General features: G+C 43.7%; 1 protein-coding gene across 1 annotated transcript in view; it reads left to right on the plus strand.

Moving 5' to 3' along the window:
- Positions 1 to 25,264, plus strand: part of PARVG (parvin gamma) — a 30,110-nt gene extending 4,846 nt beyond the window's left edge. Inside the window, exons 3-13 of the mRNA XM_051962335.1 lie at positions 4,924 to 4,988; positions 13,038 to 13,140; positions 15,030 to 15,170; positions 16,079 to 16,194; positions 16,290 to 16,345; positions 17,789 to 17,811; positions 18,528 to 18,589; positions 18,688 to 18,756; positions 22,119 to 22,220; positions 23,604 to 23,676; positions 24,976 to 25,264. Coding sequence (XP_051818295.1) covers positions 4,924 to 4,988; positions 13,038 to 13,140; positions 15,030 to 15,170; positions 16,079 to 16,194; positions 16,290 to 16,345; positions 17,789 to 17,811; positions 18,528 to 18,589; positions 18,688 to 18,756; positions 22,119 to 22,220; positions 23,604 to 23,676; positions 24,976 to 25,085 — 920 coding nt within the window. The 3' untranslated portion in view covers positions 25,086 to 25,264. The remainder of the gene's footprint in view (positions 1 to 4,923; positions 4,989 to 13,037; positions 13,141 to 15,029; positions 15,171 to 16,078; positions 16,195 to 16,289; positions 16,346 to 17,788; positions 17,812 to 18,527; positions 18,590 to 18,687; positions 18,757 to 22,118; positions 22,221 to 23,603; positions 23,677 to 24,975) is intronic.
- Positions 25,265 to 27,674: the final 2,410 nt, after the last annotated feature.

Genomic DNA, 27,674 nt, shown 5'->3' on the forward strand with positions numbered 1-27,674 from the left:
CTCTGACTATGTGACTCTAACACTTAACCTCAGTTTCCCTGACTGTAAAATGGGGATAATAAGATCACTTACTGACCAGGGTTATCATGAAGCTCCAATGAGATCATATTTGGTCTAATGCCTGACACACAGTGAGCATTATAAAAAGACTTCCTTTTTTCTCTCTAACTTTCCTGGTCATGGATAGTTGCTCTCCCACCTCCCAAGTCACCTCTCAGTGATTTCTGGCCTTTTTTTTTATCTAATACCCATTTTGTATTGCTCATTCATCTCCCTGGAGAATCATTTTAGTGATTTTAATACAAACTTTTCATATAATAGAAATTCTTGATGAGTCCAGAAATTAAGGAGAATCAATTCAAAATCAATACCAGAGGGAGCTAGATGGTGCAATGGATAGAGCACCAGCCCTGAAGTCAGGAGGATCTGAAAGTTCAAATCTGGTTTCGGACACTTAACACTTCCTAGCCAAGTGACCCTGGGCAAGTCAACCCCAATTGCCTCAGCCAAAAAAAAAAAAAATCAATAAAAATTTGATTTTCAGACCTTTTCCAGGTAGTTTGAGTGGAACAATACTAGAAGTTGAGGCAGGGTGAGGAGAGATCTTGTCCAACTTGCATCTTGTAGGAAAAGCTAGAAGTGAGGAGGGAGGGCAATCCCAATATGGGGGACTGTCAGTGCAGAAGAATGGAGGCTGGAGATGGAACGTCCCATGTGAAAAACAGAGACGAAGTCTGTTTGGCCAGACCTTAGAGCGGTGGGCCGCAAAGAGTAGTCCAAAGAATTGTTGGAGTCTCTGAAAGCCTTTCAGAGGGTCTACAAATTCGAAATTATTTTTTGTTTCTAATATAGTAAATAGCTATAAATAGAACCCATGAGAACAAACAGATCCTCGATAGTTTTTTAACAACATGAAGAGACTGAGAACAAAAGTTTGAGAACCACTGCCTTAGAGGCTCCAAAGGAGTATGATGTGAGTGTGGAGAGACAGAACGGGGCCATATTGGGAAGAGCTGGAAAAGCCGAGCAGAAGTGTTCAAATTTCTTCCCAGAGGTAATAGGAAGACACTGGAATTTATAGAGTAAGGGAGTGCCGTGGTCAGATCTGCGCTTGGGGAAAATTACTTTGGAGGCTGTTTGGAGAATGTTTTGGACCATGTAAGCTTCTTGAGGGCCGGTGCTTTTTTCTCTTTCTTTGTATCTCCTTTTGTATCTCCTTTGTATCTCCGGGGCTTAGCACAGTGCCTGGCACCCGCATGCTTAATAAATACCTATTGATTGACTGATAGTGAACCTGCCCTCATAGGAGTGGCTCAGCAGAGGGTGGAAGATTCCATGTCAAGTGTGGTTTAATGATGGAGACACTGGCTTGGACGGCTGCCCAGGCCCCTTCTGGCTTTGAGGTGTTGAGAGTCCAGGATGCTGCTGTCCTCTGGCCTTCTCCAAATGAAAACACTTTGGTTTTCATCTCTTTTCAAGCCATGTTCTAGGGAGAGACTCTCCTCTAGACAGAAGTGGGAGATGTGTAGCCCCAGGTCTCCTTGTCTTCAACTCTCTGAAGGAGAGAGAGAGAGAGAGAGAGAGAGAGAGAGAGAGAGAGAGAGAGAGAGAGAGAGAGAGAGAGAGAGAGAGAGAAACAGAGAGAGAGAGAGAGACAGAGAGAGACAGAAAGAGACAGAGACAGACAGAAACAGAGAGGGGGAGAGAGAGAGAGACAGAAAGATAGAGACAGAGGGGGAGAGAGAGAGAAGAGACAGAGAAAGAGAGAAAGAGAGAGAGACAGAGAGAGAAAGAGAGAGAGAGAGACAGAGACAGAGAGACAGAGAGAGACACAGAGAGAGAGAGAGACAGAGAAAGACAGAGACAGAGACAGAGAGAGAAAGGGAGACAGACAAAGAGACAGAGAGACAGAAAGAGATACAGACAAAGAAATAGAGATTGAGAGACAGACAGAGAGACGAGATAGAGACAAAGACAGAGATAGAGATAGGCAGAGAAATAGCGTGACACAGAGAGGCAGAGACAAAGACAGAGAAACAGACAGAAAAACAGAGTATTGTTTTGGGAGGGAGCAGGCTCTCTGTCTCCAGCTCCCTGCTCCTTGGAAGCCTTTGAAATAGGGCTTGGGAGGGCTACTTGTTCAAGATGCTGGAGAAAGGGCTCAGCTATGGACAGAGTCAAATATCAGTTCAGAAGTTGGGGTTCAGATCATCACACTGTAACCTGGTCCTTCTAAGATCTTGGTAGGAAGGATCATGCACACACACACACACACACACACACACGCACGCTCACACACACACACACAACACAGTGTAAGCTTTGGGGAGAGCTTGGGAGTCAGGAGAAGATGGGACTTCTCATCCCAGCTCTGCCTCCACTTCCTTTCTGACCCGAGGCACCCCCTTTCCCTTTGCTAGCCTCAGTCAGTTCATCTGTGAAGGGCAGAGCTTGGCCCAGTAGACCTGGGAGGCTCCTTCCAGCTGCGGATTTCTGTGATCACAGCTGGCTAAGCCCCACTCCCCGAACCCCTGAAACTCGCTCACATTCCCCAGCCTTTCTCTAAGTTTTAATCAAGCCCAAATCTCTTGTCTGTAATTGAGTTTCCACAGGCAGCTGAAGAGGCAAAGCAAGAGTGAGCTAATCCTTTAAATGCGCTTTAATCAGCACAAAATTAGAATTAAACAAAGTTTTCTTAAAGGAAAAGTCCCTTAAGTCTCATTGATTTTTGCCTTCACTAAAAATTCTTATCAAACAGCAAGTTCCTGCTTCCTCTCCTAGGCAACAAAGTCCACGCATTAATGGGAGAGAAAGCCTAACTCTGCAGGGAGATCAATGGACCAAAGAACAGAAAACTGGGAGATAGGAGAGCTGGGAAGGAGCTTAGAACAGGGGATGTCAGAGCTGGGAGGGAGCTTAGAACAGGGAATGTCAGAGCTGGAGGGGAGATCAGAGCTGGAAGGGAACTTAGAACAGAGAATTTCAGAGCTGGGAGAGAGATTAGAACAGGGGATGTCAGAGCTGGAGGGGAGATCAGAGCTGGAAGGGAACTTAGAACAGAGAATTTCAGAGCTGGGAGGGAGATTAGAACAGGGGATGTCAGAGTGGGGAAGGAGCTTAGAACAGAGGATGTCAGAGCTGGAGGGGAGATCAGAGCTGGAAAGGAACTTAGAACAGAATTTCAGAGCTGGGAGAGAGATTAGAACAGGGGATGTCAGAGCTGGGATGGTCAGAGCTGGAAAGTCCCATAGAATACAGGACAGTCTGATGTGAATTTTCTTGATAAACCCTTGTCTCTTCACAGTGATCCCCCTCTTTCCTTACTTAATAAAGTGGATAGAACACAAAATGCAGAGCAGAATACTTGAGTCTGACCCTACATCCATTAACCTGGACCACTAGCCCAACATCCACTAGCCTTTTTAAGCCTCGGTTTTCTAATCTCTACTTGTAGTCCCTGCCTTGAGGGGTACAGGGAGAGCTTCATGATCCATAAAAGGCCACATTATTTGCAGCCATTTTCACCTGATTTCCCCTGCTGGGCCTGCCCAACTTTCCCTCCCCCTTTCACACACCCTCAGCCAGTCTCACTTCCTCCCCAGAACTGTCTCTTCTTGAGCAACAGTTCATTTCCTCGTTGGCCAGAGTGTGGTTCAGAAGGGCAGTTCCTACGTCACTTCCTCCGCCTTCCAAGCGAGATATGACAGGAGCTTATTGGCTGGCCTGCTTGGGACACAGAGAAGCCTCCAGCCCAGCAGAGGGGATAGGGAGCAGAGCCTGGATCTGTGGTTTCCTAGTGTAGGGCCCTCCCAGATGAGGAAGCCCCTTCTCCAAGGCAGGACAGCCCCTTCTCTGTGACTTCTCCTACAGAGGTGTCCGGAGCAGACTTGAATCCCAGCTTTCCTGATGCTGAGTCCGGCTGCCCACCCCATTACACCTGGCTGCCTTGGGGTAAATGACCCTGACCATGACTTTAGGGGTTGCCCCCAAATGGCCTCTGAGTTCCTTGCCCATGGCCTTCCTTCTGTCATCGCCCATCAGCACTGGCTGCCATTTCTCCTCATGACCTCCTCCCTTTCCTTCCTTGTACCAGTGTAGGAAGGGACCTGGGGCTGAATGTTGACCTGAAAACCTCAGGTTAACATCATTTATACCTTAAGGCACTTTTGTTTTGTTAAGCATTTCCCCATAACAGTTTAGTCTGAGTGGCCACACTGGGGAGTTTGGGGCCGGGGGTCCCAGTTTTGATGCCTTTTCTTCCTAAAGCCTGTTCCCCCCAACTGCTGGGTCCCCCCTCCCTCCCAAACTCCCAAACTGCTTTATGCTGATTTGCATTTATTCTGCATCTACTTATATCAGAACTTGTCATCTTCTGTGTTATATAAACTCTTGGAAGATCAAGATGCTTTCTGTTTTGGGGTGGCCTCTCGAGTACCTAGAACTGTAGAACATAGTCCATGTCCGATAAATGCTTCCTGGTCAGTCTGGTCCCACCTTCTCGCTTTCCACACGAGGAAACAGTCACGGAGGGGATTTGTCCAAAGTCACACCGGTGGTAAACTGGGCTCTGGTCTTGGGATCCCAAGGCCAGCTCTAGACAAACATGGCGCCAAAGGTCTGGGAAGGGGGAGCCCTTCATCGCTGCCCTATTCTGCATTGACTCTTGAGCTACCTTTCAGCCTCCAGACCCTTTTCTCTGAAGAGCTGATTGAGGAGCCAGGGGCAAGTAGTGCCCAGGAAGAGTTTGGACAATGGTACAATCTTGATGACCCAAGTTCTCTTGATGTTTTCCATCATTTACAACCCAGCCCTTTCAGTTTATCAATAAAAACCAGACACAGCTGTACTCCCGAGGAATTAAGGGGCTTCCCCAAGGTCAATGGCCCCAGAACTGTCACATATAATGCATATTTTTATTTACAGGAGAAAAAAAGAAATATTTACAGCCTGATTCTCGAAAGAACTCAAAATTCGAAGAGCTACAAAAGGTAAAATGCATTTCCTTTAATTTGCTTTTCCCTCACCAGGGCTAGGCTTATAAACAAAGCTAGAAGTATGGGCTATAGTAATTGGGGGACGTTTCCATGGAGAAGGTAAATTTTGTCTCAGGTTTTAAAGGACGGATTGCTTTTTATTCTCTCCTCAAACATCCCTCTCACCGACCTGCCATGGAACCTCAAATTCCCATCATGTAACATTTCCGACAGGCAGTCATCTATACTCCTTGCATATTCTAATGATGGAGAACTCACTATCTAATATAAAGCAGAGATTCTGTTGTTTTTTTAAGCATCTAAAACTACAGTTTGATAAGGTGATGGATGGTAGGATAATCCTCGAGGTCTCAGATGCAGGAAAAAAAAAAGAAAGCTCTTGAAGTAAAGTCCAAAGCTCTCTGGAAGGATATTCTACATCCCCAATATCAAATACGAATTTGTGTGGAGGCAGTTGGAGAGCAACTTTCAGACCACAGGGTGGCTACTTCTTGAGTGTCTTGATCACAGGAAGGGAGCAGGGGATGGGGAATCCACGATGGAAGAAAATAGAGAAAAAACATTTCTGCTTCATCTTTGGAATAAACGAGAGATTTTCTTTTGAATTTTGGAATAAAATGAGGCCCTCTGCCAATTAGAAAAAAAGGATGCTTACTTTAGCAAAGATGCAGCATTGAGTGAGTAATTTCCCTGCTTCTGGGTAACTATGATGGTCTGCCAGCCAAAAATCTGAGCGAGAAGGGACTATCTTCTCATACCCTTCTTAGGTAGGCACTTAGGCCATTGGCCTAACAGTGGTTCTCAAACTTTTGTTTTCAGTATCTTTATCCTATTAAAAATTATTGAGGATCTCTCCAGAGCATTTTTGTTTATCTGGGCTATATTTATAGACATTTACCATTTTGGAAATAAAAACTATTTTTGAATTTGTAGACCCTTTAAAAGGGTTTCAGAGATCTCCAGGATTCTCTAGACCATACTTTGAGAACCATTAGTGTCCTGAGCCAATTAAGCCTCCAGGGTGGTTTAAGGAAACACTAGCCTAGCTCCAATAGGGTAATACCCTGGTAAAACAAAGCCAGCCTAGAAGGTACCTTAGGAGATTCTGTCCATGTATCCTTGAGCTGCTTTGTAAGTAGGACAGATATCATTTCCCCATTTTATAGACGAGGAAGGCTACAGGACTAGGAAGTGATAGGGCTGAAACTTGAAGCCGGGTCTTCTGGTTCCTAATTCAGGGCTGCCCTCACTACTTCTCACTCTCCGAGCAGAGCTCATCCCTCTCCTTTTTGACTACCATCACCTAGCTCTACTATCTGCTAGCTGTGTGCGTTCCCATCTTTGGGGGTCAGTTTCTTCATCTGTAGAGTGGGTCTATGAGCGTTTTTCCATTTCCCAACGGCTCCCAATGAGATGGTGACAGTTCTGAGAGCCCCTCAAAAGTAGCCGACTTCTGGAGAATTGTGAGCTGGGGGGATTCTTGAGTTGTGATTTCTCCGACCCCTCTTTTCCCTAGGGATAAGTGGGATGGAGATAATTGTGTGTCTTAGGCTTAAGAGCTGCTTCTATCCTCTCCTTCAGAAAGAAAGTAAATATTTCAATTGTTGATCAAACAATTAAGTGAAGTTCTCTTGAGATGGGCTGAAGTGTCTTGGAAAACTCCCTAGATTGGGAAGCAAGTAAGTTTTGTAGGGCAGTAGAAAGTAGGATGGATATTTAAGGTCTAGGATCTAGATTCAAATCACGTCTCTGACACTAATTAACCAAACCAGTTAAATTCACTGGGGCTCAATTTTTTTGCCTGTCAAATGAAAGAGCTGAACGGATTGATCTTTGAGCTCTTTCCAGGCTTCCCCGTGACATGTAGCTACCACTGGAGTTTCTTAAGGTTTTTTTTTTACTGAATCGTCCCTTTATGAGGTCTCCAAATCCTAGTACATCCCAGACTTATGGAACTGGGAAGACTGGGAGGGGCCTGAGAACAGGGGATGGCAGAGCTGGAAGGGATCTAAGAAAAGGGGATAGCAGAACGGGGAGGAGCCTTAAAATAGGGGAAGTCAGAGCTGGAGGGATCTTAGAACAAGGCAAGTCAGAGCTGGAGGGGTCTTAGAACAGGGGATATCAGAGCTGGGAAAAGCCTTAGAACCCTAACCCTAAATCTTATGATCTTTCCAGCTGGATTCTAGGCCTGAAGTTGACATTAATTTCCTATGCGGCTTTGAGGAAGCTTTCTGTGTCTTTCCTCCTCTGATAAATAAGATAGGAAAGCCATGAGTCCAAAGTTCTCCTTCAGAGAGTCACCTAGTCAGTCAGTTGCCTTTTTTCTTTATTTTAAAAAACTACTTTTATTTAAAAAGTATTTTATTTATTAAAAAGTAAATTTTCCCAATTATAAGGATATTTTTAAATATTCATTTTTGAAAGTTTTGAATTCCAAATTCTCTCTCTCCTTCCCTCCAACCTTCCTCCTTCTTGGAGAAAGCAAACAATTTAATATCGATCGTATGTGTAAAGTCATTCAATGTGCATTTATTAAGTGACTACTGTGTGCCAAGCATTGTGCTCTGGTATTCTATGACTTTACGGCTCTCTGAATGTTTCTGTGAATAACTGGAAGCAGACAGCAATTCTAACACAGCTCAAGGCCTGAATTGGTTTGTTTTCAGATCCAGACCCCTTGTTTTTCCAAGGTCAAGGCTGGCCAGGCTATGCTGGATGCCTGCTGGGCCACTGAATGCTGTCATTAGATAGTACCCAACCAAGATGACTTGACTTTCAGTTTTTGGAAATGCTTTGATTTCATCAGAAGATCTTTCTGCTGATTGCAGGTTTCCTGCTGGGCCTAGACCTTACCCTGAGCATGCTCTCATGGGGCCGGACTGATTATAGTGGTGCTGAGAGCCTCACTAGTTTTATTTGTCCACAGAGCCTTATGGGGGAAAGCGGATAAGAGGAAGGAAGCTTCAAGGTCGTAATCAGGGAAGCTTTGGCTGAGCATCGGAATCTGGACCTGTTCTATCTGATGTTTATGTCCAGAAATCTGAACTTGGAAGAGGCAGGCACAGGGAATGGGAAAGGCACAGAACTGAGCCTCAGGAGACTTGGATTTGAATTCTGGCACCCACATGATGGGGACCCATGGCTACCACTGAATGTCCACCCCCACTGTCCTTTCAATGAGGTTTTTAAATCCTTGTATATCCAAGAATCATAGATCTGGGAGGGCTTTTAGAACGGGGGATGTCAGGGCTGGAAGGGAACTTAGAACAGGGGATGTCAGGACCGAAAGGGAACTTAGAACAGGGGATGTCAGGGCTGGGAGGGGGCTTAGAATGGGGGATGTGAGGGCTGGGAGGGACTTTAGATATCTCCTAAGCTAATGCTCTCAATATTACACAGGAAGCAACTGAGGGCTAGAGAGAAGAAGGGCCTTTTCTTGAGGTCACATACTGGACACTACCTGACTGGGACAGGATCTCAACTCGCTCTCAATGTTCCTCTTAGGAACATTGTTCCTCTCTGCCCTCACTAGTAACAGTAACAATAAACCATCAATCCAACAAGCTTCTAGATTTGCCAAACACTTTCTCTCCATTATCTCCTTTGATCCTCACATGTCCTAGGCAGCAGGTGCCAGAGATATTATTTCCATTTTGCAGATTAAGAAACTGAAGCTCAGGAAGAGTAAGGGGCTTGCCCTGAGCTTGTCCAAAGTTAGAATCAAATCCAGGTCCCTCAGGTCAATCCTAATGCTTTATATAGCATTTAAAAGTTTACAAAGCATTCTACAATGGTTAAATCATTTGATTCTCACAAAAACCCAGGGCTATTATTATCCCCATTTTACAGATGGGGAAGTTGAGCTTATGAGAAGTTAAATGCCTTCTCCTGTATCACTCAGCTGGTATATAAGTAGATAGATAGTAGATATCAGGTCTTCCTGATTCTGAAGTCTTTTACTCTATCCACTGGACCACCAACACTTCTATTGAAGTCTGGGCTTTCCAATTTCCAAACCTCTTTATGATGATTCAGGGGCTCATGGAATCAGATCAATGTCTGGGTGACCCAAACATGGACAAGGGATCCCCCCCATGACTCCCGGAGACTGGAGAATACCTTCGATGAGTGTTGGTCTCCCTGTTTCATGTCTTAATGTCCTTTAATAAATCAGGAACTCACTGAGCACAGTTCTTTCTCTCTGTTTGTTTCTGTAGAGCCTCCTAATGGAGACCCATAGCCAATCAAAAGAACTTGTGTTAATTCTCCATCCACACAGGAATAGCCAAGTGGGTGAAGATGTCAGACTATGAGATGGACACTCATAGAAATGGCCCATCAATATCCATATCTCAGATGATGCTGGTAGACAATGAGCTGGTCCAATAATCGAGCAGAATGAGTTTGGATTGACTATGATCAGTAGACTGTGGTGACACCTCCAGGATCAAATATAAAATTTTGTTTGGCATTCAAAGCTCTCCATAACCTAGCCCCCTTCTCCCTTCCCAGTGTCCTTACACCTCACTCCCCAAAACATACTCTCCAATGCACTGACACTGTCTCTTGGCTGATTCAAGTCCTCGAACCTCCACCTCTCAACTCTGGGCATTTTTCTCACTGTCCACCACGTCTGGAATGCTTTCTCTCTTCATCTCTGCTTCCTAAATTCTTTTATGTCTTTAAGCCTTGACTTTTTGGTTCCTTTAACTCAACTAAAATCCCATTTTTAATTTTCAATTTAATTTTTTAATTAAAATTTGATTTAATTTAATTTTTAAACCATCTTTCATTCTTGTGGTTGTTTAATTGTGTCCAACTCTTTCTGACCTGATTTGAAGTTTTCTTGGCAAAGAGTGATTTTCTATTTCCTTTTACATATGAGGAAACTGAGACTGGGTTATGCGACTTGCCTGGGGTCACATAGCTAAGAAGTGTCTGAGGTCAAATTTGAATTTAGGTCTCCTGGTGCTCTAACCATTACCAATCTAGCAGCCCTCAAGCTTTTCCTAACATCTCTCAATTCTAGAACTTCCTCCTGTTTTTCTTATTTATTCTGCATATAGTCCAATTGTACATATTTGTTTACATGTTGTCTTTCCCTTTAAACTGTGAGTTTCTTGAGGGCAGTGAACTCCCTTTTGCATCTTTTTGTGTCCCCAGTGCTTAACACAATGCCTGGTACATTAAGTATTTAATACATATTTATTGGTGGTGAATTTATGGACAAGAGTCATCAAGGATGTGTGGGCACAAATGGGTAACGATATGCTTCTTTGGAGAAAACATTTAAATCAATGAGATGACAGGTGCCTTGGTATATTGGGATCTACTCTTTCACTGGTTATTTCTCTACTAGGGAGTATTTGAAAAGCTGCTTGGGAACTTTGGGACTAGGGGAGTGGAGTAGGAGGAAGGGTGGACAAAAGAATAACTCAGAGAACAGCACTGGAAGCTGCCCAACCTGGTAATTCTTCTAGGCTTAATTTTTTTTTTAAAATTATAGCTTTTTATTTACAAGACATATGCATGGGTGATTTTTCAACACTGACCTTTGCAAAAACTTCTGTTCCAACTTTTCCCCTTTCCTTAAATGCAGGCAGTCCCACACATGTTAAACTTGTTCAAGTTTATATGCATAACAGTGAATGTGCTGTTTCCCCCAATAAAATGTAAGCTACTTGAGGGCAAGGATTGTTTTGTTCTTGCTCTTGTATCCCCAGTGTTTAGCACGTAATAGATATTTAGTAAATATTTGCTGAATTAAATGAGACTCAATTGACTTCCTCCATGGGGAAAAGGACTAACTGTTCTTTCACAGGCCAAGATAGGCAGAAATAGAAATTTCATAGAACCACAGTTTCTCAGAACTAAAAGTAATTCTCGTCCATCTCCTGGAAAAAGCACAACGACCCTCTTTAGCATCCTTGATCCACCATCTTGCCTGTGTTTGATCACTTCTAGAGATGGGGAACTCACTCCCTGTCCAAGGCAACCTGTTTCTGTCTCAGGTAGCTCTAAGTGGGATGAAATTCCACCCCACCCCTCTTACTTGGAGCTGAAGGCTCTCTCGCTGTTGCTTTCCCCCCATCTGTAGCATTGCCTCTCCTTGCAAAGATGAAAATGATTAGCAGGGCGAGAAGCATTCTGGGCAGCTGGAGATGAGTCATGGCAGAACGAATGAATTCTTCCCCGCGGTCAGATTTGCTGAAGTAGCGAGATGCAGGCGTGAGTTTCAGATTCAGAATCTGTTGTGCCTTATTTCTTGGACCAATTTCTCTTTTCCTTTTCTTTATACTGGAGTCCACAAAGCTTCCCCTAGTTGCAGCCCTCAGAGGGACAAGGCAGTTTGACTGAAGCTGAATGCACGGAATGGAGCCCCTTTTTCCTCTCTGTTTATTAATTATCCATCTTTTCTTCCAAACCCAGCTTCCTTCTATGTCCTCTAGAAAGTCCCAGCTGAAAGGGACCTTTTCTTATTTATATTTCTCCCATGGTCCAGAACCAGAGTCTCTGAGCTTATATCTATCCATTCAATCTTAGGGTTAGTCTCCCCCAAATCACTTTCTTTTTCTCATTCACCCTATCCACTGGTGCTTCTGGGAAACCTCAGAAAACAGCTTATGTTTAGGTTGTCACATATATGGGCAAAGGAGTCTCCAGAATCTGCATAAATATTCAAAGTAGCCTTCTCTAATGCAGGGTTGGGAGGGAAAGAGGGAGACAACTCAAAATTTGAAATGTAACAGAAGATAAATATAAGATAATTAGAAAAAAAAACAAAAAAATGAAAATAAATTCTTCAAAGTTTTCATGTGAAAAAATATTAGGTATGAGACAGCTTTTATTTTATCATCATGGAAAATGAAGAAAAATCTCAAGGACTCTTAATACCTTATAAACAAGTTGTGCAATTCTTTCCAGTGGTTAGCACATAGTAGGAACTTCCTAAGTGCTTACTCATTGTCCTGACTTTCAAATGAATTCTACTTTTCTATGTAGTCCCTTAGATTCATAGTTTTGCTGGGATTTGAGCTTCCTTTAGAAGGAAAATGAATTTGGGGTCACTACACAAGCAACTTTATTTCCCATCAGGTCCGCCATTTTGGAATTTCTTCTAATAATGATGTAAAATAAAGTTCAAGCTTTTTTTATTTTCCTGGAGTGTGGCTGTAGTCCCTTGATGTTTCTCCATCTGTGGTGGCGGGGTACAATTATCCCATTTTTCAACAGAAGTACAGTGTTATTAAAGAATATTTGACATGGAGTCAAATGAACTGAATTTAAATCACAGCCCTGACACTTACGGGTTGTGTGATCATGGGAAATTTGTTGGACCTAAAAAGATGATAAGACTATTTACCTTCCCAACCTCCCAGGGCTGTCATTAATCAGTCAGTCAGTAAGTATTTATTAAGTACTTCCTCTGTATCAGGCACCATTCTCAATACTATAGATGCAAAGAAAAAGGAAATAAATGATCTCTTCCCACAAGGAGCATGTATTCTAATGAAGGAAGGACATGTAAATAAGAGTAGATGGAAAGTTGTCTCTGAGGGCAATGGTGCTATAAAGTGCAAATGAGAGTTCTCATTATTAATATTCATTTGAGTGTTCATTTTTATTACCTTGTGTCACATTTCCTTATATATATGACTTCCTTTCGTGTGATATTACTCATGAGTGCTGAGCTCTTGCCAAGATGACCTATTTGCCTTTTTCTAAAATTCTCACTCCATTACTCACCTTCATGTCTTTGCAAGAGACAGTCCTAATGGTCAAGATCTAGGGAAGGTGACAAAGCCCACGAGTCCTTAAATTGCATGCAGAATGTCCCATTGGTGTGGCCCTCTACCAACCGGGAAAGGGCATTATTAGTGAGATGCTTGGGGTAGGCTCTGGGGAAGGGGATGGGCCCTCCGGAGGGCATCCTACGGATGTCCCTGGAGTTGGGGTCATACTTCCCCTGGGGGAGAACTGGATAATCTCTCGAGTCCCTTCTCTCATTAAAACTCAGTTAATTCTGTCTTGTTTGTGCGACAGGTATTGATGGAGTGGATCAATAGCACCCTTTTTCGGGAACACATAGTGGTCCAAAACCTGGAGGAAGACCTGTTTGATGGCCTTGTTCTGCATCATCTCCTGCGTAAGATGCTGATGAGAGAAAGCCTTAGTTCATGGCTTGGTAGAGCTGGAAGGAATATCAGAGATGATTGTGTCCAGCCTCCCCTTTACAGATGAGGAAAGAGAGGTTCAGAAAGGAGATGATCCATAGGGAGTCAGCATGATGCAGTGGGATGAATGAAAAATTTGACCTCAAGCCTGGGATTCAAACCATTAATCTGTTCTTTCCTGGTCATGTAATATTGGGTCGGTCCCATCCTTTCTATGTGCTCAAAGGATCCTCGAATGAGTGTGAGGGAGGATTCCTGAGACTATCTCCATCTCTCCAATTTTGTAAATCAGAAAAAATGAAGCTCAGGGAAATGTCTGGTCCCAAATCACACTAACAGTAAGCATGGAAGGGAAATCTTAACCCAGGCACTCTGACTCTGTAGAGCACTGCCTCATGCCTCAGTTTTTTTCTGTAAAATGAAAGAACTTGATCTCCAAGTCCCCTCTAAAATGTGAATCTCCAATCCCAGGACTCATCCAAGCTCACACAGTAAATTAGCAGTGGAATTGGGCTTGGAAGCTGGGCCTGGGCTTGGGTTCTGGCTCCTTTACCATGCAATAGTCCTTTCCTGATGGCCAAGAAATGACCTGTGTATTTACTGTGTGCGTCTGAGATTGTAGGAGGCTTTCTAAGGAGACATCAGTGTCGAGGTGGACGGGGCAGCTGAAGGGAATGAGCACCAGGTTGTGCTGAGATGGCACTATCTGTGTTGGTTTCTAGACAGCTTTGGGGCAGGAGAAGCAAAAGCAGAATCACAAGAAGTCAGAGCTGGAGGGACGGGCCAGAGCCAAGAGGTCAACCTTTGAGGAAAGGCCTCTGTAACTCATTCAACAAATCGTTATCTAACCTCTCCTTGAATACTTCCAGGAAGGGGGAACTCACTATCTTGTTAGGCTGGAATGATTTACACAAGAATTACTCATACCTGTTTTGAGCAAATGAAGGATCAGAGATTTTGACATATTCCAGGAAAGGTATTCAGTCAGATTGTTTTGTGTTCTGAAGCCTAGCCCAATCCTGACAAATTCTCTGTTCTGTTCCCAGCACTGGCATTCCAGGTTCTAAGGCCCCTCCTAGCTCTGACCTTCTCTGTTTTAGACTCTTTTAGTTGGAATATGTCATTTTCTAAGATACTTACTAGTCCTGATAGTCCCTGTTCTAAGGCCCTTCCCAGTGCTGAGATTCAAGGCTCTAAGTTCCTTCTAGCTCTGACATTTTAGGTTCTAAGGCCCCTTCCAGCTCTGACCTTCTCTGTTTTAGACTCTTTTAGCTGGAATATGTCATTTTCTAAGATACTTACTAGTCCTGATAGTCCCTGTTCTAAGGCCCTTCCCAGTGCTGAGATTCAAGGCTCTAAGTTCCTTCTAGCTCTGACATTTTAGGTTCTAAGGCCCCTTCCAGCTCTGACCTTCTCTGTTTTAGACTCTTTTAGCTTGAATATTTCATTTTCTAAGATACTTAGTAGTCCTGATAGTCCCTGTTATAAGGCCCCTCCCAGTGCTGAAATTCAAGGTTCTAAGCTGCTTTAAGCTCTGACATTCCAAGTTCTAAGAATAACCAGCCCTGATATTCTCTGTTCTAAGGCCCTTCCCAGCTCTGACCTTCACTGTTTTAAGGCCCTTTTATCTCTGACATTTCATTTTCTAAGATACTTACCATCCCTGATATTCCCTGTTCTAAGGCCTTCCCCAGCAGTGACAGACCAGGTCCTAAGCTCCTTTCTATGTCTGACTTTGAGGCTGTTTCTGAGACTGAAAGAAAAGTGAAGCACTTAAGTTCCCTATACCTGAGACCTTCACTGTCCCATTGGTTGTACCCTGACTTAGTTCTTGTTTTCCTTTTTTCTCTGACACCTTCAGAGAAGCTCGCCTCTATCACATTGGAGGTTGAAGAGATCGCTTTGACGGCTAGCAACCAGAAGAGGAAGCTCACTATTGTACTGGAGGCACTGCACCAGTGTTTGCAGCTGGAGGAGAACTCAGCCAAATGGAATATGGAGAGTAGGTATCATTTATCTCTGTCTGACTCTTTGCCTACAGCAAAGCCTCTGGTCAGAACTTGTTTATAAAATCAGGTGGTACTTCTGAAGCCAAGTCCCTGTCTAGAACCTAGCCTAGAACTGGAGAAAGTAGAAAAGATCCCCAAGTAAGAACAAAGTTCCCTTTTTATTTTTAAATTAGACTTGTGATTTCATTGGTGGTGAGAATTCCTAATTTTCCTCATTAATAATTATAATTAATAATTTCCTCATTCCTTTTTTTCCCTATATCTCATAGACTTAGAGTTGCCAGAGTTGATAAAAGGTTGAGGTGATTTATCTAGTATCATATTATCATTATAGATCAGAGGCCAGATTCTGCAAAGTTCCTATTTCTGAAACATTTTCACAAAGTGCCTTCCTCTAAGGGACAGAGAAGACATGAGTCTTTATCCTCCTTTGCCCTGCATCCTGATCCTTCTCCCTCGGTCAGTGGGACTGGCCCTTGTTTAATAAAGTGATTCAATGGGACATTTCATGCCTCAAGTGTAGTTTGTGCTGCCCCGGACACCACAACTTCTAGTGATGGCTCTGCTGTGGAGGGGTCTCATATGGGTCCAGATTCCAGTTCGGACACTCACTGTGTGACTTTGAGAGACTGACTCCCCCTTCTGCCCACCCTTGGTCTAAATCCTTCGCGAGTGCGTTTCCCAGGACATAGTGCAGGGGGACTTATCACCAGAGACACTCTCTCTTAGTGCAACCTAAGGCTTTTATAGAAGCCCTGCTATTCCATTGACTCATGCTGAGCCTGTGGGCTATTAAACCTCCTAGCTTTTCTTTCCCCCCTCCCCACCTTCCAGTTCTTCTTCATATAGACTACTGCCTTCCCTGCCTCGTGCTTAATTTAATTCTGTTTGATTTCAACAGGCATCTTCAATAAGGACTTGTTGGCCACTCTCCATCTTCTGGTGGCCATGGCCAAGCACTTCCAGCCGGACCTGGTCCTCCCTGCAAATGTCCAAGTGGAAGTAGTAACAACTGAGGTAACTGGATACTTGTGGTGACCAAGGGCCTTTGATACTCTCTTCCTGAATAAATCTCTGGGCATTCATCTTCTCCTTCCTTCCTTGCTTGTTAGAGCACCAAGAATGGCTTAAAGACCGTGAAATCTGTGGAGCAGATCACCGATTCCAAGTAAGCAAAAAGGGGAGGAGGCCCTGACTGGGACATGGATGGGGATCTAGCAAAGGGGACTGAGAAGGAAATGTCAAAGCCCCGGCAAGAAGAACAGAGGAGAAAGCAGCCAGGAAAGGGGCTGGTCAATAATGACAAGTGTTGGGGAGAAGTTGATGAGGCCATTGGCCTGAGCAATAAAAGGAACATTAGTGATCTTGAAGAGAACTGGTTCAATTGGGTGGTGGTGATAGGAGAAAGACTTCTGGCTTGAAAAGTGAGGAGGCTCCTAATTCTGACATTCCCTGTTCTAAGTTCCTCCCAGTCCTTAAATTCCCTGTTCTAAGCATCCTCCCAGTACTGATACTTCCCTTTTTCTAAGACTCTTCCCAATGCTGATATTCTCTGTCCTGAGCTTCTTTCAAGTCCTGAAATTTCCTGTTCTAAGCTCCCTCCCAATTTTACCATTCCTTGTTTTAAGGATTCTCCCAGCTCTGATACTTTGTCTTCTAAATCTCATTTCTGATATTCTTTGGTTCTTTGATTGAAACGCTGAAGAGAAAGATATTTGAAAATGTGATATTAAAAAGCTTATATGTGCTGAAGAGTTAATTTACCAAGTCCCTTCCCTCAAGCATCCTATTGATCCAATAAATTCCCTTTCTTTGCTGACTGAAGCACTCTATGGGGGAATGCTGTGGCTTTCATTCTGAGTGTGACAGCAGGCCTGAACAAGCCTCTTGTCCGTCCTTCTGCACAAAAGGGATGCCCATGATTTGTTCCATATTGGCAAGAAAAAATCACCCCCATTTCACAATTGAGGAAACAATCATCCTGTATACATATCTATGTATACAGGTTCACGCAGCTAGTCACTGGTAGAACTTCTGCTCACCTGTAATTAATTATTACCTGACAAACGGCCATTATTGGTAAAGTGAGAATTAGGGATTTCCATAGGAAAAGCAGAATGCTGAGCGAAACATGGCAAGAAATCACTTCCCTCTCAGCGATGCCGTAATGAATAATCATGATCATCTTATGCTTCTTTCTCTCTGGGTCATAAAAGCCCCTTGTTTTCTGTGTGGGCTGTAAGATAGTTCAGGGGATTATGTCCAGAGTTAGGGTTTATACCCCTTTTGCAGAAGGTCATCCGCTTCTCCTAAACCCGCCATCGCATGTGCTTCTGTGGGTGTGAGCATATATGCCCTGCAGCTTGTCCGGAGGTGCGGGTGACGGACGGTCCAGGTAAAGCCTCTGGGATGGCCGGAGCCCCGTCAGCTTCGCTGACTCCTGCAAACCTCTGCGGAGGAGCTGCTGACTCGGGAAGCTCTGCTTGAGCTGCTTTGCGCTGCCCAGCCTCCCGCTGTGCTTAAGTGGGGCCGCGGGGGGAGGACGGATGTTAACTGCAGATGGCTGCTTAACCACTTTTTTCTTTTTCTTTTTTTTTTTTTTTGTCTTTAGCACGGATTCAGATCAGCAGTCAAGTAAGTCTTTCCCTCCAGGTGAAAAAGGGGAAATCTCTTCCTATTACTCAGTTGTTGCTAGAGACATACATGATGAATGATCTTTCCTTGTGTTCAATTCCGTTTTGCCCCACAAACATTTATCAAACATCTCTTATGTTCTTGGGGAGGGGAAGCAGGTCACAGATAATAGTCACTTAAGAGCCAGGAAAATCTGGCTTCACGTCTGGCCTTTGACATCTACTTACCAAGTCACTTTTACTGTCAGTGCCTCAGGTCAGTGTCAGTGGATGAAACACTTTCATAAAGGGACTTTCTGTATTGGAAAGTCTCTATTCTGAAAAAAAAATGTCATAGACCTTTTCCTGAACCTTCATAAAGCTATAGGTCTGATTTGGATACCGAAGATACGAAAATGAAAAAAAAATTAGTTTCTGCCCTCAGGAACTTTAAGAGTCCTTTTATAGGGGGAATACATGCGCTAGTCTCATCGTCTCGCATGTACCTCTCCAGTGTCCTGTCTGTTTGTCTGCCTCCCTGCCTGTCCATCCGTCTTTTTGGCAATGTATTGTGTTAGAAATGGCAAGGGACTGAGAGTAAGAGACCTGGGCTCTGATTTTAGTCTCTAGCCTCCAGAGAAGGGAAGCCCTGTAATGACAGCCCTTTCTGGCTCAGCCTTTCTTCATCTCGCAGGTAATAGAATCCTAATGAAGCTTTTATTGAATATGTTTCTGCAGAAGTCGACATCTTTGATGAATTATTTAAACTGGCCCCAGAGAAAGTGAATGCTGTCAAAGAGGTAAATGAGACCCCAGTTCTGTTGAAAGCCAACACACAGCAGCCATTGCAGGTTGTTCTGGGATGCTCAGTTCTATTTTTTTTCCCTCTTTCTCACAGGCAATCATGAAGTTTGTCAACAAGAATATGGAGCGTTTGGGGTTGTCTGTGAAAAATATTGATACCCAGGTAGGGACTCCCCGAATAGTACCTGGGTTCATCCAGGGAGGCTGGCTACCAAGCCCCTCACTTTTCCTTTGGATATTTATTTTAAAAAAACAGATTTTCTGCTCTTATGATTAGTTGGGTAGTGGTTGGGATATACCTTTAGCTTGAAGTAGGCAGAAAGAATTCATGTTGACAAATCCTTCCCTATTAAGTTGTGATGTCCTTCTCATGTTAGAGACAATTTCTTTTTTCCTTTCAACAAACCCTTGTGGGGTTGAAGATAGGTGGTTAGGGTGAGATTCAACAGTCTGTTAATTGTATACACATGATAGAGCGCTATGCATGGTACTGGAGATATAAAAATGAAATAAGACCTAGTCTCTGACTTTAATCTATTTGTGGGTATATGACATGGAGAGGTATCATGGGCTAGAGGAGAGAGAGTTGGGAAGATAGGCATTCTTGGTTCAAGTCCCACTCTGGACCCATCAATAAATCATTTAATCTCTCAGTGCCTCAGACAGCTCTTTATGGACACGAGTTGAGCAAAAAGTACTATTCAATGTGGGCAAAAGGAGTTTCATCACTGGGAATTATCAATGAGTTGTGTATTCCCCAAATATGACAAATAGACAAATGAGTATGACGCAAAGAACAAAGAGAGACCGAGGGAAAATGCTTTAGAAACAATTAAGAGATCACATTGTGTCGGGGAGTTCAGGGGAGGTTTCATAGAAGAGACAGCATCTGAGCTGAGCTACAAAGAATGAAATAGGGAGATTTGTTGTTCCAGTCATGAAGATGCCGATTGCTCCAAGGTGAAAGACGCAATGTTGCAGTCAGATGAGAGGTAATAATCTAATTTGGCATGAGAGTGGACAAGATAAAAGGAGCATGGGAATGAGAGCTTGGAGCCAGAATCTGGAGGATGTTTCTTCCTCAATTGAGATTGTATTTCTGTACTAGAAGTAACAGGGAGCCCTGAAGATTTTTGATCATTACGATAAATGATACAGGAAGCAGTGAGAAGAGACAGTTCTTCTTAATAGCTTCACAGGGAAAGAGAGGAGAGACATGAGATGATAGCTTAAAGGAATGATGGGATCAAGGAATTTTATTCATTCATTTCATAAACATTGAAGCACCTACTATGTGCTAGTCCCAGGGAAAATCTTTCATTTCTCCTTGTGTCTTATCAACATTCAGACTCTGCCTGACTGTTATTAACAGACTGTGGGTCTGTTTCTCTCTATATATCTTTATTATTCGTGGGTTTTTTGCTCCTGGATCTCTGCTATTTCTGACCTGCTGGGTGACCCCTGTAGAAGGATCAGGTCTGGAGAAGGAGGAGAAAACATTTGAAGACGGACGAATGGGAGGGATGACATACAAAGCAGGGCTACGGTGTCACTCTTCAGTATCTGCTGGGAAACTCTTAGCCCAAGACAAATAGCAGGCATCCAAAAGTCATCTGAGGAAATTCCATTATGGAACTTGAGTGATGACTTGCCTCAGAGAGCTGATTTCCTCCTTGATACCCCTGAGGCTTCTCCGTGGGATTATATTAATGTAGGTTGCGGTTGACATCACGTACGGCTTTCTCTCCATACACAGGCAGGGATTCATGGAATCCTCACGATGGCCCTATTTGATGACTGGTGTGAAGGTGACTGGGTTCTCAAAGGCCCTTCTAAAGGAATCTAGAAGTTATCGGGTCCCACAGAGGCTGAAAAAGCTCCTTTAAGTGGAAGGCAACCTTGAAGCTACCCAATCCTAACCCCTCATTTTTATGGAACAAGAAACTGAGGCACTGAAAAAGAGAATGACTCAGGATCATAGGAACATAGATCTAGAAGTAGGAGAAGAGATGTACTAGAATCCATTTCAACTGAGAAAGCTGATTGTTAAGTTTTTCAGTGTGAGCATTTAAACCTTGCAAATCATCAAATCAGCGAATCAGGACTTGGTTTATTGTTTTGTCGATTGTCTAGACTTTAAGAAAGCAATGGAGAGAGTATTAACAATGCAGATTGAACTTAGAAGTATATCCTGGACAGTTTTTCTTCTGGAGACCTGGTTGTTAGACCTTTATCAGCAAACCCCTACTATGAGTAACCTAAAAAGTCATCTAGTCTGACTACCTATTTTACAGATGAGAAATTGAGATAGGAAGATTAAGTGACTTTCTCATGATCACTAAAATAGCAAATCATAGAAAAATAGGTCTAAATATACACAATTACAGTGCTGGTACTTAAACCATAAATCCATATTTTTCCTTCCTCCATCTTTCCCTCCTTCCTTTTTTTCCTTCCTTCCTTCCTTCCTTCCTTCCTTCCTTCCTTCCTTCCTTCCTTCCTTCCTTCCTTCCTTCCTTCCTTCCTTCCTTCCTTCCTTCCTTCCTTCCTTTTTTTTTTCCTGAGGCAATTGGGGCTAAATGACTTGCCTAGGATCACACAGCTAGGAAGTGTTAAATATCTAAGACCAGATTTGAACTCAGGTCCTCCTGATTGGCAGGACTGGTGCTCTAACCACTGTACCACCTAGCTGCTCCTTTTCCTTTCTTCTTTAAAAAAATTAGATTTTTTATTTCTCGGGGAATTCCCCATGAGGAAGCTTTCTTTATTCAAGCCAACTGCCCCAAGCAAGACTTCTTTATGCTCTAAGTGTCCAGAGTTGCCAGGGACACTGAGAGATTAAATCGACTTCCACAATCAGTATGTGTCAGAGGCAGGACCATTGTCTTGACTTGGAGGTTGACTGTCTAGCCACAATCCACAGGGCCTGGCTCCATGTTCTTTCCACTCTAGTGATGTGGAAGCATTTAGATTTATACCAGAGGGAGCACACACACACTCATACACACATAGAGCCCTCCCTCCCCAGACAAAGGTGATATCAAAGACATCGAATATTAGACTCCTAGAAATAAATGGGATTTTTGTCCCCTTTCCGGGCACTCCCAGACGCACTGGAATCACGGCAGGGCAATAAGATACAAGAGCTCTAAGGGACCTCAGAGATCCATTCTGTCGGCATCTCTGAGAAGTACTTTGTTTCCTTGAAGACTTCCAGTGAGAAGGCAGCTCATTCCCTCCTGGAAAATGCATTTGGTTGTTGGAATATTTGAATATTTTTTCATCTGCAGAGCCACAAGTAAAACTTGTAGCCTACTTCCTCATCCCTATACAGGACATTGTCTTCTACCTCCTCCTGTGCACAGGCAATCCTCTCATAGAAGCCTTAGATTTCTTTAAAACTCAGGTCACATTTTGCTAAATGCCTAGCCTACAGTAGGTGCTTAATCAGTGCTTATTGGATTGAACGCAATCCATTTCTCAGCCACACAATCACCAACCAGCTCACTGTGACTTCTTTCGCAGTTTGCAGATGGAGTTATTCTAATTTTGTTGATCGGGCAGCTTGAAGGCTATTTCTTGAACTTGAAAGATTTTTTCCTGACCCCCAGTTCTCCGGCTGAAATGGTGAGTTGTTTCTCTCAATCCCCAAAATGCACCAGGTGCCAAAGACACAAGAATAAAAGTGAGACAGTCTTTTACCCTCATGCTCTTTTAATCTACTGGAAACTTGGACAATTCTAGTACCTGGCATAGGGCCTGGCAGGCAGGCAGACAGTCAATAAACTTTAATAAAATTTTCCCCTCAGCCAGGTGCTTAATAAATGCTTGTTAAGTGACTGATTGATAAAGTCACTTGAGAGTTCTGACCCATAGTGTCCTTTTCTGTCAAGTAGAACTGAAGCTAGTGGCCCTTCCCCTGCAGGGCACTTGAGAAATACTAGACAGATGTGGGCTGCTCTTCCTGATGAAATCCCAGATGCTTGAAGGAGGGAGGCGAAGCCATTCTGAGCATCAGCTTTCTAGCTCCAGTTTCCTCCTTCCCAGAGAGAGATGGATGGGAAGAGAAGATCGGTTGGTTGCTTGCTCACTGGGGAAAGGGATTATAGGGGTAGATCTGGAGGAATGGCCCCCAGTTTCCCCATGATGAAGCTGAAGGAGGGAAGGAGCCTTAGCTGGGGGACAACACACTGAGCCTGAAGGACTGACCTTTGTGGAGCTTTCATCTCCTCTTCCCCTTCCAGGATGGGGTCCCTTATCACCCAGAGTCCCATCAGGGCTTCCTGTCCATTGTGTAAGCAGGAGGTTTCTGAACTAGATGAGCTCACAATCTGAGGAACTGTTCTTTCCCCAGGCAATGGCTGCAAATACATTTGCAAGATAATTAGATGGTTTTCCTTTTGTCAAAGCCTGTCAGGGTCCTTGAGAGATAGGATAACTCTACTAGAAGCTTAGAAAGAGAATTATAAAAAAAAAAGCCTGGAAGGGACCTTGGAACATATGGTGTTAGAACATGGATTATAGAACAGGGAATATCAGATCTGGGGAGGAGCCTAAGAACCGGAGGTGATATCAAAGACATCGAATATTAGACTCCTAGAAATAAATGGGATTTTTGTCCCTGTACCCTCTCTGTTTCCAGGGTTGGGCTTAGAACAGGGGATGTCAAAGCTGGAAGGGCCTTAGAACATGTGGAAGATCAGACTGAGGAGGGGTCTTAAATTTCAGTTAGTGGGCCTCCCTCTTTTCAAAGTTCTAGACTGAAGCTCAGAACAGTGACTTGTTCGAGATTACACTGTCAGTATGTGGCAAGGCCCCCTGACACCCTGAGCCCACAACTCATTCTTGACTCCCTTGCAAGACAGCAAAGACAGGAGCTGTCTTAGGATTTCACCTGAGTTTCGGTGCTTCTTCCTTCTCCCTCCCCATCTTGGATAATCTCCATACCTTTCCCTAGTGAGGACAGATTCTGCTCTTTCTCTTCTCATCCATGGCCTTTTCTCTTTCCAGCTGCATAATGTTAACCTGGCCATGGACTTGCTGAAGGAAGGAGACCTCCTTCATTACCCGGTCAACCCCGAAGGTCTGTGGGAGCCTGGGAAAATGTTCCTGAGATGGGGTCAATTGCTTTGGCCTTGGTAGCTAGAAACGCCTGGCCTTCCTGGCTGGCCAGAAAGCAGGCTCCCGGGAGCCAGAAAGCCCACGCTTCTGACTCAGCTGCTGCCTGTGCATCTGTCTGGATGACTAATGTCAATCAACAAACATTTATTAAGCACTTACCATGTGTCAGGCTCTGTGCAAGACACGCAGCATATAAAGAAACTAGATGATAGTCAGAAAGCCTGGAACCGTGTCCCAGCTGGGAGTCAGTACAGCATTACCTGTGAGCTTAAGCAGATATATCCTATGTCTCACCCTCAGTTTCCTTCTCGAGGGGATGAAGGCAATAGTATTTGCCGTGGCTGACTGCCTCAGTTTGTCAGAAATCTCAGACTTGATCTTTAAGGATCAAGGTGGGGGTCAGTTCCAATCACAGACTGCCTAGAGGAGGCCGGTTTTGATTGGGAAGAGCCCCAGAAACAGCCACCTAAAATATCTAGCGATTATATCATGTGATGCTGCATCCCCAAATCCTGTCCATGTCACCCCCAAGATACCACTAGATGCCCATGGACATTGCCCTGGAACCCATCATCATCACCTGTCTGGCCTGTTGCAACAGCCGCTCCACCTTTCCCTCCCTTCCACTCCCTCCTTCCTATCCCTTCCACCATCCTTTTTCTTATCCTAGATCCACTCATGCCCCTGCTCTGCTCAACAAGGACTTCTATAAGGTTCCACTTCCTCTGCCTGGCCCTGGAGGATTTTTGTAATAATATACCATCCTCCTATTCCATATTATGTTCCAAAGCTCCCAGACCCCAATCGTTAGACCCCAGTTTTGCCCTGTGCAGTCTCATCTGGCACAAGTGCTTCCCTCTCTGAGAACCTCACTGCCTTCATCTGTTAAAAAAAAAAAAAGGGTTTGGATCAGATCCCCTCTAAATTTCCTTTTGGTTTTTAATTGGTGATTTCACATTGTTCTGACACTGGTAAATACCCAGTAAAAGGATTTTTTAGATCTCTAATTACAGAGAAGGAAACTGAGGCTGGGGGGGTCATAGAGATTCAGTTACAAGCCAGGGCTTCAAACTTCCAAGTCTAAGGCTCTCCTCCGTGCTGTGGTCTATGCCTTGCCTTCCTTACTGGGCTGTGAGGAGCCTGAAGTGATTGATCCCCAGTAGGATTCTGCTTACCACCCGACAAACAATAGATATTTAATCAAGGTTTACCGAATGAACGAACAAACATAGAAATGTGCACCTCCCTCTTCTGTCCACAGATATCACCAATGGAGACACCAAAGCTATTCTGAGGGTGCTCTACAGCTTGTTTTCCAAACACAAGAAGAATGAGATCCCCGAGGAGACCAAGATTGCGGTTGGGAGTTAGGAGTCCTTGAAGCTGGTGCTCCTCCAGAGTGGTTTGTGTTTCAGCCAATACGGTCTTTGCATAAGTGTTTTACCCTTCAAGTAACAGGGATCTGTGAGTGAGAAGTCATGACATAGTCTAAAACCTGGGAATCTACTTATGTTTTATCCCCAATAAATGTGAGCTTACCTCTTAAAGAATGTGGCCCTCTGATCTTGAATTCAAACTCAGTCCTTATGGGATACCTGATTGCCTGGGACATCGGATCGTCTCTTTAACCCCTGTGATCATGAGGGCACGAGCAGCCTTCCCCTAGGCTGCTGACAGCAGCTCTAAAGGCTTGTGTCTGGCTTTCTGATGTCCCAGAAGTAGCAGTGCTGGTGAATGGAAGCACCATTTCCATCACATAATCCCAGAACTAAGAGGGAAATCTGAGGTCATTGAATCCAGCTCCTATATATGTCAGAATCCCCTTTATTTCATTCCTGTCATGTATTCACCTAATGTTCCCTTGAACAGTTTCAATAAAAGGAAAATCCTTTCCATTAACTTTTTGGATAACAGTTACTGTAATGTCCGGGCTAGCTTTCTGGTGGTCCTCAGGATCAGCCCGAGTCCTTGATCTTAGTGGAGGATATCTTGGTGTGATTATATCATTACAGCCTACTGAATATGTAGAGAACCATTACATCACCATGCATTATATCACATACATTTAGTATTCCCTAAGGAGTTTATTAAAGTATGGAAAAAAAAATCAGGGGTAGCAGGCTATCCACAGCCAATTTTCTTTTGTTAATGACAAAACATTAGAAACAACCTGCATGCTGCTGATTGGGGAATGTGAACTAGAGAACCATCATCTCATCAATCACACTGAGTTAACACCTTGTTGTAAGTATCCTTGTTTCAAGTATACTTTTCCAGAGTTCCTGCCCTCTACACTTACTGTTAGGAAGCTTTTCCTTGTGTCCAAGGACTGGAACTTGTCTCACTGGCAAGCATTATCTCGGTGTCCTGGTCATGTCAAGGAAGGTCTCTAGCATTGGGTGGACCTGCTACAGTCAACTTATGTGAAAAGGACATAAGATGTGTAGGAAATAATGAATTGTCACCTTCCTCTTTAGAGGGAACAGATCCTGCTGAGGATTCCACCATAACTCCCACCCACAGAGTAATAGGGAATGGGAGCTAAAGGGGACTCCAAAGAGGAAGGAAAATGTCACTCAACCAGGAAATGGACAGGATTTCCTCTGTTATCCCTGATAAAGGATAATAGTCTCTAATACACCTAAGAATGGGGAATTCACTACCTTCCACTAAAGAAAGGCTGGCTACATCACTAGTCAAGTCAAGTCAATGAGCATTTATTAAGTACTTAGTACGTGTCAGGCACTATATTTAGTTCTGGGGATACCAAAAGAGATAGATCACATTATCTTTTCTATCCTTCATGATTTTTGTTAAACTTCTGGTTATTCTAGAAAAGCCTGGATCTAGATGTACAGGGCTACTTTGGAGGATAAAAGGAAAGAGGCAGAGCCAGATCCAAGGTTAAAGTGTCCTAAAATATCAGAGCTGCTAGAGCCTTTAGAACATACAATGTTAGAGCTGAGAAGGACCTTAGAAATCCATCTTCCTCATCCTCAACCACTGGAATTTATTGTTCTGAGATTCACAAGACATCTGGTGCCAACAAGTTTGAAAATAATCATCTTGCTTCTCCCAGAAAATTTAATTAAATCAGCTCACCAAAGGAACTGTATCTAAAACTAAATCCTGTGGCTATTTTCACATATTTTGTAGAAAAGAAATAAAAAAAGCTCTCCTTGGGGTGGCCTAATGGTCCTGCCTGCCTGTGGGGGAGCTCATGCGGAGCTTTCTCTTAACTAAGCCCTGGCATTTTCTGTTTTCCAAAGGAATCAAACCTTGCAGGAGGATTAAAGATGGTATTTGCAGGGCTTCATTTCTAGAGCTGAAGAGATTATGCCCAGAAATTGGCATTTTAGGTAGAAAACCATCAAGGGAGAAAGGAACAGAGGAAGAGAGAGAAGGGATGTAGGTGGTATTCATGGCCCAAGGTCACCTACCATGTAGGTTGTAGAACTGGTGCTTTGAGCTGTTCTTGATTATTCTTGGACATGTATTTTTACTTTTCATTGTCACCCTCATAATGCTTACTCCCATTTTGATGCTTTTACCTTTGTTGTTTTTTTCTATTCCTTAAAAAAATCCCCCTCTTCTCTATCTCCTGGATGTGAGCCATCAAGAACCCATCTCCTTCACCCCACTCAGTCCACATGGATTTATCTCCTCTAAGTAGTTAGTTCTGGTTTGATCTTTCTTAGCACACAGAAAATGCCGGAAGGGACCTTAGTAAAAGCAAGGGGACCAGGGGTGGGGGTGGGGTGGGGAATGGATAGTCCATAAGGTCAATATGATAGAGATTCAGAAGGCAAAGCCAGAGTTTAGAAATAGGGTGTTTAGAAATAGGGGGACTAAAGCTGGAGATTAGTGGGCAGAGAAACAGATACAGTTAATAGGATTAGAAGTCAAGGTCCAGCCAGAGCAAATATGCTAAAGCAAAGTCGGGCGCCTCAGAGTGGAGTC

This window comes from Antechinus flavipes, chromosome 5, assembly GCF_016432865.1.
Source record: "Antechinus flavipes isolate AdamAnt ecotype Samford, QLD, Australia chromosome 5, AdamAnt_v2, whole genome shotgun sequence".
Classification (NCBI taxonomy): Eukaryota; Metazoa; Chordata; class Mammalia; order Dasyuromorphia; family Dasyuridae; genus Antechinus; species Antechinus flavipes.